The following is a 15,480-nucleotide window of genomic DNA, read 5'->3' on the forward strand; positions in this document are numbered from 1 at the left end:
ATGAGCATGTTCTGTAGATCCGAAATATTGCATTGTCCAGAGAGATGTTCTCCCCCCTTTCTTTTTTGTAACATCCTTTCATTGCCTAACAATTAGTATAAGACCAATTGAACAATATTCATGACCAATGGCCATTATTCAACAAATATTTGTTGGGAGAAATAATTACGATTTTTGACAGTTTGTATAAACTTTACAACAAAAATTGGGGGATTGTGATTGTTGGGATAAATAAAAAACAAAACTAGCACATACTTTTTTTTTTTTCTTACACTATTGTCGATCTTCTCTTAACAGATGGTGATATTGACTTCATTCTAGCACCACCTGTGGCTTCACTAGCAACAGCCTCGACTGGGACCAGCCAGGGACCTAGCACCTCTACCATACCAGGTCTCCTAGAAGCTTCATGAAATAGTAAAAATACAGTGAACGTTATTAGTTCACTGTATTTCAGGTTTAGTTGTGCTATTGCATTGGCTTTGCATTAAAACCAATGTCATGACAAACCAGTCTAATGACAATTCTTTGAGATACGCTTGTTGTTTCATGGCGCATCTTTATAATTATATTATTTATTGCAAGATGAATTTCACTTTAAAATCTTTTTGCCAATGGGTTGTAAAAATAGTCGTGTACATACATATTACAGTCTGACCATTGTTTTGAGAGTAAGACCTTTTTCCTCACAGTTTTGACCATGTACATGATGCGCATTGAACTGGACAGCTGATTTTAAAATTAGAGCTTTTTTTGGTAACAAATGTTTGTTACTGTGTTTCTCAAGAGAAAAATATAATCTTTAAAATGTTTAGTTTTAGGTGTTATCCCTGTATGTGGACATGTTTGGGTTTTTGTTTTGTTTCAAATGTGTTTTTAAATATGATCAGGACCATCCATGGAACCATCTGTGGTCGAATCCAAAGACCGGAAGGCCAATGCCCACCTTATTCTGAAGCTGATGTGTGACAGTGTTGTTCTGAGGCCACATCTACGTGAACTGCTGTCTGCTAAGTATGATTTTTTTTTTGTCTGAAGAAACATCAAGCCTTTTTATTTTAAATATTTTTGGCACATTTACATGAATTTATTTGTGGTTTTTCTAGGGATGCCCGAGGAATGACCCCTTTTATGCTGGCAGTCAGTGGGAGAGCCTACCCTGCAGCCATCACTGTGCTGGAGGCAGCACAGAAAATGGCTAAAGGTATGCTAATATGTTGAATTGCTGCATTACTTGTGGCACTTAAATGCCATTTGGAAAGAATAGAATCAGCTCCTAAGCAAAGGTCATTGACACATGATTTAAATGTAGCTGTTGTATATTGTATGTTATTTTTTTCAGTATAGTTTCTTCAGTGCAAAGTAGTTAAAAATGATCCACTGTTGCAAACCTAAAGTGCTGGTGATGGTTTAAGGTGGGGGCGGAATCGAGTCTGTTCAAAGACTGCTCCAACCGCAAACTGAGTATGCACCACTTTCATTGTCCATGTGTCGTTGCGTCACCAGGTTAGATCTCCGATCTGGAGATCATTGTGAGCTGCACGGTTATTGTATTTGTTTTGTCAAATGTCAGAACGAAATCGTTAGTTTTCTGGGTTGCAGTTAACACGAGAGCTTTTCTTTTGAAAATTCGCATTCTCTCTGCAGAATTTGGCAACTGTCGGCTAATTAATTAAAACCACTGACAGCTATTATTGTGTAATATTCAAGTAACAAATGTCGGCGCAATAGCGCTCTGTCGCACAACATTAGAGTAATTAAAATGAAGGTTACCTATTTTGCAAAGACTTGGCTTATTGGCACAGCACTGGGAGCCAGGCGATAACCAAAAAAACTGCTCTTGCTCGGCAACCCTGTGGCATTTTGATCATCAAAAAGAAAAGTTCTGCTGGAACTTATCCTAAAATAATTCTGAAACAGCCACAGTGAAAATTGGGTTTATTTAATTTTTTTAATTTAACCTGGAAAAAATCCTATTGAGATTAAAAAAAACTATTTTTCAAGGGGGTCCTGGCCAAGATGCAGCAACGTTACACATGAAATTAAATTCACGTTACACATTAATATGTCAGGATGGGCATCAAGTTAAACAGTCACAGGTAACTGAGGCTGCTTCAAATGCTCTCTGTTAAGATTTAAAAGCATTTAAAGAAAACATTTCAGTCAGCTTCCAGTCTTTTTGTAACATGTTCCAAGCAGTGTACTGTATGTGGGAAGGTCGGTCTTTTCATTCAGTCATTTGGCCTTAGGAGATAATTAGCTAGCAAAGTTCTCACTGAGCTACAAAATTTCCGGCTCTGACACATTCTCATTTGTTGTGGAATTACTTCAGTCTGTCAAAGAGCATTTCAAGATTTAAGTATATTGTCTGTTGTCATAGCAGCTGAATAACTCCTCAGAAATTTGAGAACCCTAGCCTATTTTGCTCCACTACTCATGATAATACCGTGATGAACTTTCTGACTGTTTTCTGACCTATGTCGTCATGTATTTGTATTGCCATCAATTTACCTTTTGTGTTTTGCTCCTGTGACTTAAACACATAGTGGGTGATCCAGGCATTGCAGAGAAGGAGGATTCAGACTCTGTTTTCATGGAAATGATTTGTCCCCTGGGGACCAACCCTGACGATTCACCCCTGTATGTCCTCTGCTGCAATGACACATGCAGTTTTACTTGGACTGGAGCTGAACACATTAATCAGGTTAGCCCTTACACTTGGGGAATCTCTGCGTATAATTGAATCACATGAATGTTATCTAGAAAGCCCTCACTGACTTTGTATTTAGGACATCTTCGAGTGTCGGACATGTGGATTACTTGAGTCCCTTTGCTGCTGCACTGAGTGTGCTAGGGTGTGTCACAAAGGACACGACTGCAAGTAAGTCTTAGTGTTGAATGTGGCTATTTTAAGCTTCTTAAATGTCTTAACTGTAAACTTATCCCGCTTTGCACTCCACCACATGTTGATAATAATTTTTTTGTCAGACTCAAGAGGACCTCTCCAACAGCGTACTGTGACTGCTGGGAGAAATGCAAGTGTAAAACACTGATTGCTGGCCAAAAGGCTGCTCGCCTAGATTTGCTATACAGGTTGCTTACTACCACTAACCTGGTTACAGCACCAAATAGCAGGTCAGTTATCCATCGCCAATAAACTTAGATATTAGTACATCTTTTTTGGTTTGTAATACGAGTTGTGGTTGAATTGCAAGGTCAATTTTCAAAATAGTACAATTGATTTATGTAGGACACATTTCTGATTCAAATTGTTTTCATCACCAGGGGTGAGCATATCCTACTGTTCCTAGTACAGACTGTTGCCAGGCAGAGTGTTGAACACTGTCAGTACAGACCACCACGAATTAGAGAGGACAGGAATCGCAAGGCTGCAAGTGCAGAAGGTCGGTCCACCATGAGCTACCATTTTTATTTGAAAGAATTGTCTCGCTACTATTTTGTATCCATATATTTCCTTTTTTTATTCAGACTCTGATATGCCAGATCATGACCTGGAGCCACCTCGCTTTGCTCAGCTGGCTCTGGAGAGAGTTCTGCAGGACTGGAATGCCCTGAAGTCTATGATCATGTTTGGTTCACAAGAGAATAAAGACCCGTAAGCAAATAGCCTGTTGTGACTTTCAGCAATATATTCAACAGCCTGTATGCAAATATGTTTTCAGTCATAAAGTACAATCATAATGACACTATTTTAATCACGTTTTAGCCTTGCTTTGGATGAACAGTATTGTTACCACACATGGGCTGGTTTCCCTGAGCCAATAATTGTTTTCTGTTTTTGTTGTTTATTAGTCTGAGTGCAAGCAGTAGAATTGCCCACCTCCTCCCAGAAGAGCAAGTTTATTTGAATCAGCAGAGTGGCACCATTCGCCTTGACTGTTTCACCCACTGTCTTATTGTCAAGTGTGCACCTGACATCACTGTAAGTCCACTCATCAGCTGTCCAGTACCATATAACTTTGCTCCTCTGCTGCCATATTGTGAAACCAAACCTTTTTGTACATATTTATAATTTCAAACAACTTTCAAATGAACAGAGTTTATCCTTTTTCTCCCCTGTGTCAGTTCATAGACACTTTACTGGGTACACTGGTAAAGGAGCTGCAGGTCAAGTACACACCTGGTCGAAGAGAGGAGGCAGTCACCGTCACTAGGCGGTTTCTTCGCTCTGTATCCAGAGTATTTGTGATACTCAGTGTGGAGATGGCCTCATCCAAGAAGAAAAAGTAAGAAAGAAAAAAATTAAATAATTGATTAGTTATTTTATGCCTCTGATTTCTGACACACTGACTGTATCTTTTCTTCAACATAGCAACTTCATCCCTCAGCCCATTGGAAAATGCCGGCGTGTTTTCCAAGCTCTTCTTCCCTATGCTGTGGAGGAGCTCTGTAATGTGGCAGAGTCACTGATCGTTCCAGTTCGGATGGGCATCGCAAGACCAACGGCCCCGTTTACTTTGGCTAGTACAAGTATTGATGCTGTTCAGGGCAGCGAGGAGCTCTTCTCTGTTGAACCACTTCCTCCAAGACCTTCACCGGATCAGTCCAGCAAGTACGTTTTCTGCAAACAAAGTGTTATGTGTAAATTAATTATTCCTGACATATGTTGTAGGGTGGGGTGATATAGACGGTATAAACGATATAAAATTGGCTGACAATAGTTGTAAATACTAACGTTATATTGTGATATTGCATTTTGTTGACACATACTAGCTGTGTCTCACAAATTTGACAGCGTCCTCAACGCTTTGTAGCATTCCTGCTAGCTAGCCAGCGGCAAACGTGCCTCCACAGTATGAAGTTGCTTCCAATTCACTAATCCTTGTATCAATTGCGGCAAATAAATGTTTGTTACATGTCATATCACTGAGGAGAAAGGTATAGCTAAACATGCTACACTACACAGAGTAGGATGATATGCTAACTGCTGAGCTAGAGCTTAACTCTTAACAGGTTGGTGAGCTATACAAGTATTGACGGTAACGATACCAAGTATAGTATCAGTATTTGGCCAATACTTCAGTGGTTAAAGTAATATTTTTTATTGTCAAAAAATATTTTGTCGTTTTTTTTGTTTTTGTTTACTAACTCAGGAAATAAGTCCCTGGACAAAGCAGCACCTTTAGGGCAAAAAAACACAGGTTTAAATCAGAGCCAATAGTAGCAAATAATTAAAAAATGTAATTGATATTGTTACACCTCTTCCTGTGTTTTTGTCTCAATGTAATTTTGATGAAAAATGTAATCAATCATTGGTCTTACAAAAAATGTAATATCAGTATTAGCATATTAATTATTTAAGTCTTTGTAACCCGTTTACAGTGATACATATCGTTTTTGCAATATATTGTAAAATAAATTTTGGGCCATATTGCCCATTCCTAATCCAGCTGTTTTGACAATGAAACCACCCAAAAATATTTTAGTAGATGTTTTCCTTTTTTCCCAAGTTCCAGTCAGACGACCGCTTCTTATATCATCAGGAACCCCCAACCTCGGCACAGTGGCCAGTCCCAGCCTGTCAGAGGAAGAGATGAAGAACAGGATGACATCGTATCAGCAGATGTGGAAGAGGTTCATTAAGGCCTCATTTAACAGAATATCCAATTAATTTCACTGCATGTTGGCTCCAAGAATGGAAACTGTTGAAATACTTAACTGTGATGAATGATTATCTCTCAGGTTGAAGTGGTGGAGGGAGTAGCGGGCGAGGAAGACCACCATGATGATCAAGAAGAGCAGGGAGAGGAAAATGCTGAGGCAGAAGGACAGCATGATGAGCATGATGAAGATGGTGTGGCGCTGACTTTTTCTTGACAGTCAAATTGGGAACTATAACCTAAAGAGAATTTAAGCATTTTTTTGTATGTTTGTCTCTTTTAGGGAGTGATATGGAACTTGATCTTCTCGCAGCTGCAGAAACGGAGAGCGATAGTGAAAGCAACCACAGCAATCAAGATAATGCTAGTGGCCGCAGGAGCGTTGTTACAGCAGCCACAGCTGGTTCTGAAGCAGGTTGGTATTTATTAATGACTCATCTAAATAAGCTTTTTTCATGGAAAGGGATTTCAACATTTCTCTTAAATCACCTGCTTCATTGTGGTGTATCTTTTTAAATTGCTGACTAATTCACTCCTCTCAAAGATGCTAGTGCTTTTGTCAGCATTTTGGTTGTGGGATGTTTTGACACCTAATGATAAAGCAGATAAAATGGTTCCCAGCTGAATACCCAATGTGTTTCATTTACGGGGAGTAGAGTATCTTTCACATATCTTATTTTTGTTTGATCTTTTATACAGATAGAGATGACAGGGCAAAAGTGACTTTTCCAAATGCATACAGTTGACTTGAAATACAAAGAAACAGTGATGCAAATAAGCAATAACTTCCTGTTGTCTGTGTATTGTTTTTAAAGGTGCAAGCAGTGTCCCTGCCTTCTTTTCAGAGGATGACTCCCAGTCCAATGACTCCAGTGACTCTGACAGCAGCAGTAGTCAAAGCGATGATGTCGACCCAGAAACATTTCTGTTCGATGAACCGCTGGAAAGGACAACTAATGCGTCCCATGCCAATAGTGCAGCTCAGGCTCCTCGATCCATGCAATGGGCAGTTAGAAACACTCACAACCAAAGGGCTGCTGGAAGTGCTCCTCCCAGTTCATCAGCATCAGCTGGTCAGTGGATATTTCTTCCCTTCTTTAGCCAAATGCATTTTTGCGCTTGCGTAACAAACACAAATGGCTATAATATTTGTCTTTATTTTGACAGCGAGCTCAACTGGCCTCATATATATTGATCCAACAAACTTGCGTCGCTCAAGTGCAATCACCTCTAGCGCTGCTGCAGCTGCTGCTGCTCTGGAGGCCAGCAACTCCAGCAGCTATCTGACATCTGCCAGCAGCCTAGCTCGGGCCTACAGTATTGTCATCAGACAGATCTCAGACCTTATGAGTTTGATTCCAAAGTACAACCACCTTGTCTACTCACAGTATCCTGCCTCTGTGAAGCTTACCTATCAGGATGCGGTCAACCTGCAGGTGATCTATAGAAATTTTTGAAATACATTTATGTAAAGTGCCTCATGTTTTTTAAGTATTTTTGACCACATCATATTACAGGACACAATATAGACTGGTTTAATCAGTATCATATTTGTTTTGGTAGACCCTGGTTATTCTTTCATTTCAGAAGGTTTTTCGCTACTTGAGCTTTTTGATCTGTTCTGCTCTATAAATTGTACAATTTTTTTATTGTTGAATCAGAACTATGTTGAGGAAAAGTTAATACCCACCTGGAACTGGATGGTGTCCATCATGGATTCCACAGAGGCTCAGTTGAGATATGGGTCTGCATTGTCATCTGCTGGAGACCCTGGTCACCCTAGTCACCCGCTTCACGCCTCTCAACATTCAGCACGCAGGGAACGCATGACTGCTCGGGAGGAGGCCAACCTCCGCACCCTAGAAGGCCGCAGGTACAAAAAAAAAAAACAGTAGCCTTATTCTATTCTCATCCTTGGAATTATTTATGTAGCTGTGTAATGGTTTGTGAAATATAAAGGAGGCTCACTTGTTTTGTTTTTCAGAAGAGCAGCCACTCTGCTGACAGCTCGCCAAGGCATGATGTCTGCACGAGGCGACTTCCTAAACTATGCCTTATCACTCATGCGCTCCCACAATGATGAGCACTCAGATGTGCTTCCAGTGCTAGATGTTTGCTCGCTGAAACATGTAGCCTATGTTTTCCAGGCCCTAATCTACTGGATTAAGGCCATGAACCAGCAGACCACTCTGGAGACCCCACAGATGGATAGAAAGAGGTAACTGGGCATATCATGCCTCACATTTGCTTTTTGATTCACAATCGCATAGCCGTCACACACTTGGCTTCCGAGTAACGTTGTCTCCCATACCAGTGTGGAAAGATTTGTCTAGTTCATTTTAATTTGAACTCACTATGATGAATAAACAAACCTGAATTCAATGTGGAGAAGAAAGTAACCCAAAATTTTAGTAGTAGCTGTAATGTTTAATTTAGCTTCCCCGTTAACCTTTTTGGCACCAGATTTTTAGCAGCCCTATTGGCAAATCTTGTTTGATATTTGTCGCTTCATTTTAGCAACTAGGTCTCAAATAACAGAGTAAAATAATTATATATTTATATACAGTGGGACCTCGATTTACGAACTTAATTGGTTCCCAGAGTTCATAAATTGCAAAGTTTGTATAGTGAAGCAAATTTTTCCATAGGAAACCATGTAAATATGCAAAATGGGTTCCGGCCTTGACTTAAGTCCACATTTTATTGAAGGTTTGTATACATTTAACACAATATAAAGTGCTATACAGTACTCTATATTAAACAAACATAACAAAGGGGTGATAGATAGATCAACTTTCTCTTTATTAACAAGCCCAAACCACAAGCTGCTGTATGTGCTGCTCTGTCAATATGCGCACACACACACACGTATGTGCCCACACAAATGATCAGAAATCACAAAAATCCCTAAACTTTAACAACGATATAGCTACAATAATAAACAATTAAAAAATAAAAATCCACTTACTATCCATTGTCGGCGAAGGAGTAGTTGGCTAGAAAGGAGCACAGACAAGTAGAACGGAGTGCTGAGGCGTGCATCTTTTTCCAGAAAAGTCCAATTCAAACTTGCTGTGGTACAAAGCCTGCTTTGTCAAGTCTCCATACTTGTGAGTGCCATTAATGTTCTCCTAAAAGTCTTTATTTTAATTTTTTTATTCCGCAGCGATTACCTCCTTTCCACGCTGATCTGTTGTCTTTTTGTGACTCATAATGCATCTTGAAAGTATTCACAATGCTTCACTTTTTCTACATTTTGTAATGTTACAGCCTTTTTCTGAAATTGAATACATTTATTTTGCCATCAGAATTCTATACACAATAGACCCATAATGACAATATGAAAACGTTTTTAGAAAGTTTTGCAAAGTTAATAAAAATAATTAAAAAAAAAAAAATCACATCTACACAAGTATTAACTGCTTTTGCCATGAAGCTCAAAAGTGAGCTCAGGGGCATCCTGTTTCAACTCATCATCCTTGAGATGTTCCTAAAGCTTAATTGAAGTCCACCTGTGGACTTTAGTTGGACAGGAGTTTAGTTGGACATGATTTGGAAAGGCAGATACCTGTCCATACTGTATACAAAGTCCCACACTTAACAGTGCATTGCAGAGCATAAACCAAAAATTAAGTTGAAGGAATTGTCTTTAGATCTCCGAGACAGGATTGTCTCGAAGCACAAATTTAGGGAAGGGTACAAAAAAATATCTGCTGCCTTCAAGGCAGCAGATATCCGTAAATGTAAGAAATTTAGAACCACCATGACTCTTCCTAGAGCTGGCCGGCCGTCTAAACTGAGCGATTGGGTGAGAAGAGCCCCAATCAGGGATGTGACCAAGAACCCGATGGTCACAATGTCAGAGCTACAGCATTTTTCTGTGGAGAGAGGACAACTTTACAGAAGGACAACCATCTCTGCAGCAATCCACCAATCAGGCCTGTATGTTATAGCGGCCAGAAAGAAGCCATTCCTTTGTAAAAGTTTGCCAAAATGCACCTGAGAAAAAAAATTCTCTGGTCTTATGAGATAACGAATGAACTCTTTGGCGTGAATGCCAGGCACCATGTTTGGAGGAAACCAGGCACCACTCATCACCAAGCCGATACCTTTCCTACAGTGAAGCATGGTGGTGGCAGCAGCATGCTGTGAGGATGTTTTTTCAGCGGCGGGTACTCAGAGACGAGTCAGGATACAGGAAAAGATGAATGCAGCAATGTAGAGACACATCATGGATGAAAATAGTCTCCACAGTGCTCTTGAACTCAGACTGGGGTAACATATATCTTTTAGCAGGACAACAACCTTAAGCACACAACCAAGATGTCAAAGGAATGGCTTCAGGACAACTCTATAAGTGCTCCTGCGTGGCCCAGCCAGAGCCCAGATTTGAATCCGATTTCTCTGGAGAAATCTGAAAATGGCTGTGCACTGACGAATGTATTCCATTCTGGTACTAGGCTGTAACATAACATGTAGAAAAAGTGAAGCACTGTGAATACTTTCAGGATGCACTGTAGCAAAATAGACAAAACTTTTAAAAAGGGAAAAACACACAAAAGGCACAAAGGCTGAAGCGCTGAGGAGTGACCAGTAGTGTGCTGGGCAGCAAGTGACGTGGAGGGCTCTGCCTCTCCAAAAATGCAGCGCCCTCCTTTGTGCCTACAGGCATGACACAAAATGAATGACTGAATGAAGGATTTGCGCATTTGTAAATAGAGGGGATCGTAAATCGAGTTTTCACTGTAAAATATTATATACAAAAAACAAAATTGTTTACAAAAAATATAAAATTCATTTTTAAAAAGGTGTCATTACTTTATGGTATGCACTTGCTCTATAGGGGTCTTTTTTTAACCATTAAAGAAAAGTTACCTAACTTTGACACATTTCCTGTTCATATTAATCTTTTCCTAGGAATCGAGAGATTTTGGAATTGGGTTTGGACAATGAGGATTCAGAACATGAAAATGATGAGGACACCAATCAAAGTATGCTCGATGACTGCTACATTTAAAATCAGTGTTCAATTTGTGTTTAACAGTGTCTTTCTTTGTCTCACTGCAGGTTCGACTCTACAAGACAAAGACGAAGATGCTGCTCCTGCTGAAACCGGTCAAAATCACCCTTTCTTCCGTCGCTCGGACTCCATGACTTTCTTGGGCTGCATTCCACCCAACCCCTTTGATGTTCCTTTGGCTGAGGCTATACCACTAGCAGACCAGCCCCACCTCCTGCAGGTGAGAGTTGTAGCTGCAAGGTCATAAGCAGTCTTGTATAAAGCACTTGAAATCAATACTTAAGTTAAGACACAAGTATCTAACCAGAAACTATGTTTCCATGCACTAAATTAGTCGGATTTCTCCAATAATTTGGCTCAAAGAAGCATTCTACTGGCTTCATTCGGACTCCTGAACTAAAGACGAGTAAGAAGGAAGAGAATGAAGCAGGTATATTACAAAGCAAAGGATAAAGTGTACACAAACCTCTTCACGCTGCATTAGTGCACTCCAAACTGGTGAGCAATATCTCGCACAATTGGCAAGCTTGTCCACACCAATAGCAACTTTCTGGAGTGGTATTGGGGCACAAACTGTATTTTCCTTTGGTTGTAAAACTCCATCTATCAAACCACAGAGCATTTTGAATGAACTCTGAGACATTTTAAAGTTTTCTTTCCATTCTCTGTCCAAAAATTTCTTAAACAACTCTTCCCCTGCCAGTCTTTTTTTTTGCTTTGGACACATAACTGCTCCGAGTCATTCTTGGTAGTAGTGTCATGTTCGTAGCGCAATCTAAGACCATTTTTTGATGTTGTCTGCTATTTAACATCAACATAGCCATAAGAGACTTCATATTTCTAATCTGTGCCAATATTACAGCGGGCATCAGTTAAAACAAGAGCTGGGCTGTTGACTTGTGATGAGATAACTTGTTAAGTGTGACATTATAGCTCAATCTGAGAACTTCATATTTCTAATCTGTGCCAATATTACAGTGGGCATCAGTTAAAACAAGAGCTGGGCTGTTGACTTGTGATGAGATAACTTGTTAAGTGTGACATCATAGCTCAATCTGAGAAGCAATACATTATGGAAAAGGAAATAGGCGCCCCCCCCCCCCCCCACCCCACCCCACCCCACCCCCAGTGTGCGGTAGGCACATGGCATATGACCAATAGTTGCACTAGAGTGTCTATTGGGAGTTCACATTTAAGTGTGAAAATACAAAATAAATTAACTACAGCTATTTGAGAACTCTAATTCCGTGCATGGAAACTTAGTCTGTGACTTTGGTGGAAGGTAGTCACCTTTTAGAATATTACTTGAAAATAAAAGTATTTAAACTAAGTGTGTAATGTGACGTCACTTGGGATGCATTGATCCACTTTTTTCTTCTCTGATCCAATCTAACATTGTACCTGAATTTGGATAATAGCCGAGACCAATACTATTCTGATACCATCACTACAGAGTGTTTGCTTCAATATCATTAATCATTATAATTTTTGTTTCATATGAGGGTGTAATAAGCCTCTCAACACGCAAGAATGATATGTAGGAATTAGGTATAGGTTTTGTGCTGTCGATTCCGATCAACAATGAGTGAGATACAATTACATGCATTAACAGTACATTTTTTTATTTCTTTATGGTGAGTGCTATTGAAAGTTTAACAATAATCAACACAGTATCTAAACTAGTTACTTATTCTCTTTTATTACATGCAATTGTTTAAGCGAAACAAAGTCAATAGTACTCAATAACTAAACAAAAACTACTGTCTGCGACTCATTTAAACTCTTTGGTTTTTGCCCTCCTGTGTCCATGGAATTATTTCCACCTTTTGTAAACATTAACAAAAACAATTAAAATATTGTTTGAGAAAATAAATATACTGATACTACCCTTGATATTGACACCACTAATTTTTGAATCCACCTCAGTGGCCTAGTGGTTAGTGTCCGCCCTGAGATCGGTAGGTCGTGAGTTCAAACCCCAGCCGAGTCATACCAAAGACTATAAAATAGGGACACATTACCTCCCTGCTTGGCACTCACCATCAAGGGTTGGAATTGGGGGTTAAATCACCAAAAATTATTCCTGGGTGCAGCCACCGCTGCTGCTCCCCTCACCTCCCAGGGGGTGAGGGTGATGGGTCGAATGCAGAGGATAATCTCACCACACCTAGTGTGTGTGTGTGTGTGTGTGTGTGTGTGTGTGTGTGTGTGTGTGTGTGTGTGTGTGTGTGTGTGTGTGTGTGTGTGTGTGTGTGTGTGTGTGTGTGTGTGTGTGTGTGTGTGTGTGTGTGTGTGTGTGTGTGTGTGTGTGTGTGTGTGTGTGTGTGTGTGTGTGACAATCATTGGTACTTTAATTTACTTGTGTACTGACTGCAACAATGCTGACACACCAACAGTTGTTGTTTTTATATTATCCTCTTATTAATATATTTGTTAATTTAAAGTAATTGCTTTTTTTCTGCTGTAACATGGTTCCATAAACAATTCTTAAAGTTTACTAAGTACTTAGTTATTGGTGTCATTTAAAGCTAGCCTAGCTTAGCTATTATATCAATCAATCAATCAATGTTTATTTATATAGCCCTAAATCACAAGTGTCTCAAAGGGCTGTACTCCTGGCTTGCTCTGTGTAACATATTTAGCCTTGTCCTGCAGTGATAATGATACTTGATAATGGTACTTAAGATACTAAGAGGCTGTTTATTCACCGTAATGAAGGTGATTATTAGTCTAGGACAGCGGCTGCACAATGTGTATGGAGACACTTATTTAGCTGCTCGCCGCCTCTCAGCCAGAGAGGATCGGTGTTTGTGATCAGCATTGAAAAGCATTACTTAGCCAATTAATGCCTTATTCACACTTTTTTCCAATAATAGGCCGATACCATCCGGTGGCCGATCGATCTGCATATCCTTTTATAGGAATGTATACATTTATAAACAGCACAAATGAAGTAGGCTAGCTGTGCAACAACAAAAAAGCCTTACCTGTCCCTATTTTTTCCAGCATCCACTGAAGTGGCAACAGCTTCAAGAGTTTACTATTAATGATGAATTGCCTCATAACAGTTGGAGTAGCTGGTTTTCACTGTTTTTGATGCCGCTGTCATTGCTGGTATCTGCTGGACGAGCAAGTAGTTTAAAACATAGACGCTGGGATTACATCTGCAGCAGAGGTCACTAAATGAATCTGTATTTGTATTGTAGTCCACGACGTTCCGCCTCTCTGTATAGCAGCTTTGCAAACATGCATTGCATTCAGCTTTCTTGTTTTGCATTGAAACCTAACCTCAAAGTTCCGTGTTTGGTTCAATGCTTATCATGCTGCCTTCATTCTTTGGGACATCAGAAATAGCCCCAAATGAAGTTAAGAAACTAATTTGTTCAAGTTTTGGGGCTACAGTTTGTGATTTTGTGTACACCATTAAGGTATTTTCCATTTGTAGTTACATATGTTTTTGTTACACTACTACTTTTTCAGCCTAATGCGAGGAAGGAGGATCTGTTTGGGCGACCCTCTCAGGGTTTGTACTCATCTTCTTACCTGGCAACTAAAGGCCTGGCTGAGGCAAGCGCAGACAGGAACTGCCTGGAGGTAAACTTGGGCTCCTCTCTACCCTCCCCCTCACAGGTATACCACCCATCTTCATTCAAAAATATGGTTGTAGCTGTGTTCTAATAGTTACATGTAATGGAAATAATTTCCTTTCTCTTATGCTCATTGCTCTAGTAAAGCATTAGGAATGTTGGCTAGAAAGACTAATGGATATGATTAGTGGTGTTGCTCACAATTCAAATGAATATTAGAATACAGCTTCTGCAGCTTAATTATTTTGTGTGCTGTGTAACCATTTCCATTCTTTCATCCTAACTCTGTTATTTTGACACCTACAGAATGTTGACCTGAATTTGATTTCCATTAACCACAGGTCCTTCCCACTAAGATGTCTTACTCGGCCAACCTGAAGAATGTAATGAGTATGGAGACTTCTCAGCAAAGCTCTGAGGACCAACCACTAGCAAACCAGGAAATAGAAGCCTCAAAAGCTGGTCCTTCACCCCATGACCTTGCTGCTCAGCTGAAGAGCAGCCTGCTAGCTGAGATTGGCCTCACTGAAAGTGATGGACCTCCTCTCCCGTCATTCAGGTTGCAAACAGTTTGCTAACTAAATATAATTAATGTGCAAAACATTGACATTGTTTAATTGTCACTATTCAGGGACATACCAACGTTAAAATGTCTGTGTAATGCTAACGCTGTAATAATACTTAGAGGTGTCCTGATACGTTTTCATTTCCGATACGATACAGATATTTACCAGTACAATATCAGCACAAGTTATACTTTGTAGCGTGGAATGATAGAAAGGGCTTGATTAAGTGAAATTACTCAGAACAATAGTAGGTATGAAAACACTTACTGTTTAATAATAACCATTGGAATGGATTTATATTTTTAAATTGAAATGGATTGATAATTGTGGAGTTTTTTGGGGAGATTTAGTGGACAAAATATTTAATTAAGTTAAGCCCATGATACAGTAGGTTGAATGATGTGGGCACGTACCTTACCGCCACCCAGAGGTCATGTGATAGTTTCCATTGGTTTGTCTGCCAGTCAGTTAGCAAAATAACAAAATAAGATCTGGGCAGATTTGATTTCATTCACCTATAGAAAAATAAAAAGTTACGCAAGTTATTTTCATCGAAATTTCAGGAAATGTGCGAAATGGGATAAAGAGCAAGTCATTTTGTTTTGTGCTGATCCGGATAATTTCAACTGAGTTCTGACGTTAACATTATGAGCTTCAACTTCTGTGTGTGTGTTAGGGTTGGTCCG

At 39.7% G+C, this 15,480-nt stretch overlaps 1 protein-coding gene across 4 annotated transcripts in view; it reads left to right on the top strand.

The window, feature by feature from the left end:
- The window catches only part of ubr5 (ubiquitin protein ligase E3 component n-recognin 5), a 66,945-nt gene that overhangs the window by 39,429 nt on the left and 12,036 nt on the right, over positions 1-15,480 (top strand). For all 4 annotated transcript variants that reach the window (XM_062063707.1, XM_062063708.1, XM_062063710.1 and 1 more), the window contains exons 24-45: positions 298-393; positions 891-1,014; positions 1,107-1,204; positions 2,547-2,704; positions 2,790-2,881; positions 2,989-3,135; positions 3,286-3,404; positions 3,490-3,616; positions 3,814-3,943; positions 4,087-4,247; positions 4,334-4,573; positions 5,472-5,595; positions 5,704-5,815; positions 5,905-6,036; positions 6,437-6,694; positions 6,789-7,057; positions 7,283-7,494; positions 7,606-7,839; positions 10,539-10,612; positions 10,689-10,861; positions 14,122-14,271; positions 14,570-14,787. In XM_062063707.1, coding sequence (XP_061919691.1) covers positions 298-393; positions 891-1,014; positions 1,107-1,204; positions 2,547-2,704; positions 2,790-2,881; positions 2,989-3,135; positions 3,286-3,404; positions 3,490-3,616; positions 3,814-3,943; positions 4,087-4,247; positions 4,334-4,573; positions 5,472-5,595; positions 5,704-5,815; positions 5,905-6,036; positions 6,437-6,694; positions 6,789-7,057; positions 7,283-7,494; positions 7,606-7,839; positions 10,539-10,612; positions 10,689-10,861; positions 14,122-14,271; positions 14,570-14,787 — 3,448 coding nt within the window. The remainder of the gene's footprint in view (positions 1-297; positions 394-890; positions 1,015-1,106; positions 1,205-2,546; positions 2,705-2,789; positions 2,882-2,988; positions 3,136-3,285; positions 3,405-3,489; positions 3,617-3,813; positions 3,944-4,086; positions 4,248-4,333; positions 4,574-5,471; positions 5,596-5,703; positions 5,816-5,904; positions 6,037-6,436; positions 6,695-6,788; positions 7,058-7,282; positions 7,495-7,605; positions 7,840-10,538; positions 10,613-10,688; positions 10,862-14,121; positions 14,272-14,569; positions 14,788-15,480) is intronic.

The sequence above is a fragment of the Entelurus aequoreus genome, linkage group LG11, assembly GCF_033978785.1.
Source record: "Entelurus aequoreus isolate RoL-2023_Sb linkage group LG11, RoL_Eaeq_v1.1, whole genome shotgun sequence".
NCBI lineage: Eukaryota > Metazoa > Chordata > Actinopteri > Syngnathiformes > Syngnathidae > Entelurus > Entelurus aequoreus.